General features: G+C 49.3%; 1 protein-coding gene across 1 annotated transcript in view; it reads right to left on the bottom strand.

The window, feature by feature from the left end:
- Positions 1–540: 540 nt before the first annotated feature.
- The window catches only part of LOC310787013 (uncharacterized protein), a gene marked incomplete at both ends in the record, with an annotated part of 26,176 nt that continues 23,428 nt past the window's right edge, over positions 541–3,288 (bottom strand). Inside the window, one exon of the mRNA XM_083648335.1 lies at positions 541–807. Coding sequence (XP_083504461.1) covers positions 541–807 — 267 coding nt within the window. The remainder of the gene's footprint in view (positions 808–3,288) is intronic.

Below are 3,288 nucleotides of genomic sequence, written 5' to 3'. Positions count from 1 at the left end.
GTTGGCCTAATTAGTAGTGTCTGCAGACAAAATGCTCTTATCAACTGATTAATCCAGGTGTGGCAGAGCAGCGGTCGGTTGTCGAGAAATAATGACCGGTGAATCTTGTTGATTGACCAATCAGAATCGAGTATTCAAGAGAGCCGTGTTCTAAACGTCAATAACGTCACCACTTCAAAGGGCGAACACGGAAATTCCCTTTCCCTCACCTGGTTCAGCCCGTTCAGCCCGGGGTAATCAGCGCACACATCCAACAACAGTCCAGGTTGAGTGCTGACGTGACTTGGAAGCCTATGCGACAGTGTGTAGTTCTGGATTAGCTTAGCTCGAGCATTTTACTTCTAGGGCTCGCATTTACGCTCCAAAACTCATGAAAGTGGTCCTCATGTGTGAAGATTATCCGACGGAACTCTGGTTCGCGTTTGATTAATCTTGCGTTGCCCAGAGACCGTATTTGAAGCATCGCGGCAAAAACCCATTCAAAAATCCCATAGACAGAAACAGTGAAGAACAAGGAAGTTGGGGACTTCCGCATTCTGCCTACAAAAATACTCCATCCCTGCGGCTCTCTATGAGGCTCAGGTAGGTGGGGTCTGGCTCCATGGTGGTGGTAATGAGGCTCTCGTAGGTGGGGTCTGGCTCCATGGTGGCGGTAATGAGGCTCTGGTAGGTGGGGTCTGGCTCCATGGTGGCGGTAATGAGGCTCTCGTAGGTGGGGTCTGGCTCCATGGTGGCGGTAATGAGGCTCTGGTAGGTGGGGTCTGGCTCGGATCTGGAGGCTGGATCATAGTTCCCATAGACTGGATTCTGCAACAAACAATATGAAGTTTAGCAAGGTGACAAGACATGACAGCAAACCTGAAATACAGTGGTAGCCATGGAAACGGTCCCCCATCTTGCATGTATCCTACATCTGGATAGGTGGTGCTGCATCATGATGGTGGAAGAGGGACCTGAAGCCTAGGATGGCAGCGTGTCAGTCTACGTCAGTGTTAAGTGTCGTCTGTTTTTACTAACAAGTCTTTTTAACATTCATATTGAAGTAAAGCAAAGTATTTACATGGTGCATTTGCAAACTTTATTTAATGGAAAGTGTGAGGGGGGACACCTCGGCATTCCGAAATGTCGGCACTCCGAAATACCGGCATTCCGACAAAATTGAGATCTGTCTCGCCATTGCGAAAGAACCCTCCCCCAGACCCTAACCCTAAACCTAACCTCTCCCACCCCCCACGCCTAAGCCTAACCTCCCCCAGAACCTAACCTCTCGGCGAAACATTTTTTGGAGATAAAAAGGGCCGCCTCTCCGAAAGCATAGAAGTCAATGATCGGAATGCCGACACTTCGGAATGGCGAGCTGACCCCAGCGTGAGGATATCTCTATCCTGGACCATCCAATAGAGAGCCGCAGGGATGACGTATTTTTGTAGGCAGAATGCGGAAGTCCCGAACTTCCTGGTTCTTCACTGTTTCTGTCTATGGGATTTTTGAATGGGTTTTTGCCGCGATGCTTCAAATACGGTCTCTGGGCAACGCAAGATTAATCAAACGCGAACCAGAGTTCCGTCGGATAATCTTCACACATGAGGACCACTTTCATGAGTTTTGTAGCGTAAATGTGAGCCCTAGAAGTAAAATGCTCGAGCTAAGCTAATCCAGAACTACACACTGTCGCATAGGCTTCCACGTCACGTCAGCACTCAACCTGGAGTGTTGTTGGATGTGTGCACTGATTACCCCGGGCTGAACGGGGCTGAACCAGGTGAGGGAAAGAGAATTTCCGTGTTCGTCCTTTGAGGTGGTGACGTTATTGACGTATATATCCCCATCGACTCAAAAGTGTAGTCTCATTTAGCCGTTTGCTAGCTAGCCGTCCTTTTAACGGCACGTAAAAGCTTCAAAACTCGTAAAAGTGGTCCTCGTGTGTGAAGATGATATTACTAAACACTGGTTCGCGTTTGATTAAGCCAGCGTTGCTCAGAGAGATTATTAGAAGCATCGCGCCAAAAACCCATTCAAAACTCCCATAGGCGAAAACTGTGAAGAACCAGGGCTGTTAGCATCGATGATTTCCGGACTCGTTACTGCGGCTCTCTATTGGGATATAAACTGCTCCGATCCTCTGAATCCATCTCTCCAACTCCCCTGGGCCTCGAAGACATCCTGTGCCTCTCAGTCTCCACCTGCCTGGCCTCCTCATACGGCCACTCCACCGCATCTCCTCCTCACTTCTCCCCATTTCCACTCTTCTGCATGCGGCCTGCTGTGCTGTCATTGGTGCACTTTTATAAGGCAATTAATGGTGTGCTCCCTACTACTTGCGTGTTTTTATCACGCAGAAAGGTGACGGACAATACCATTTGTGTTCTCAGGACTTCTTTATGCTATCTTATCTTTATACCCGGGAGCAGTATGGGTTAGCGCCCCAGCCTGTGTCTTCCGTGAGGAAGAAGCCCAACAAATCCACGAGAGGCCTTTTAGGAGGGCCATTCAAGCCGCAAGTGGAGCCTGCAGTACCACCACGGCCCAAGAAACATCATACCGGAATGAAATGTTTGGAGCGGGGGAGTCTGGTGCAACACACAGGTCCTGGACCTGGTGAGACGTAGGAGGAGCCCGGACAAGGGGCAACCCACAGAGCCCAGTCCCTCCACGTGCCAGAGCCTCCCGGTCCCGGCAGAGTAGTTCCCGAGCAGCGGATCGAGTGGCCCTGTCTTTCCCTAAGAGGGCTGACCGTGGGTAGCTACTGGGACGTAAGTCGGGGCTCGATCAACCCCGGCTGGGTCACCTGGGCGAGGGTGTATGATGTTGCGAGACCCGAAACATTCTATGACCCCAGGGTACATCACTTATGATACGTCCCAGTTGCATCCATGTGATGGTTTTTTTCTTCATATGCTGTCTGTCCCAAATGCCCATAAGGAAAATGGAAAAAGGGCATTTGTCTATTCTGCACCCTCGGCATGAAATATGTTGCAGAATGACTCAAAACTCAGTGAATTACGTAGTCTCATTTTTAAATCCAAAATGAACGAATTAGAGACAGATTCCTTAAGCTGTCAAATTTTAATTTACCTGGTTAATTCTTTTTAATTCTGTCTCCTTTTGTGTCTTTTGTCTGCAATTAGACGTGTTTATGCTGCTGCCTGTCTTGACCAGGTCACTCTTAAAACAGGTGCGTTGGCTCCTGCAATTTGCAAATGCTCCCAACTACCCGCTCCCACTAACCCATCTGTACTTCAAGCAGGAGAGACTATAGGGTCTCACTCTCCCCCTCCCTGTTAGAAG

The sequence above is a fragment of the Poromitra crassiceps genome (assembly GCF_964638095.1).
Source record: "Poromitra crassiceps genome assembly, chromosome: 12".
Classification (NCBI taxonomy): domain Eukaryota; kingdom Metazoa; phylum Chordata; class Actinopteri; order Beryciformes; family Melamphaidae; genus Poromitra; species Poromitra crassiceps.
Note: the sequence above shows the minus strand (reverse complement) of the source record. Positions and strands in the feature narration are given on the sequence as shown.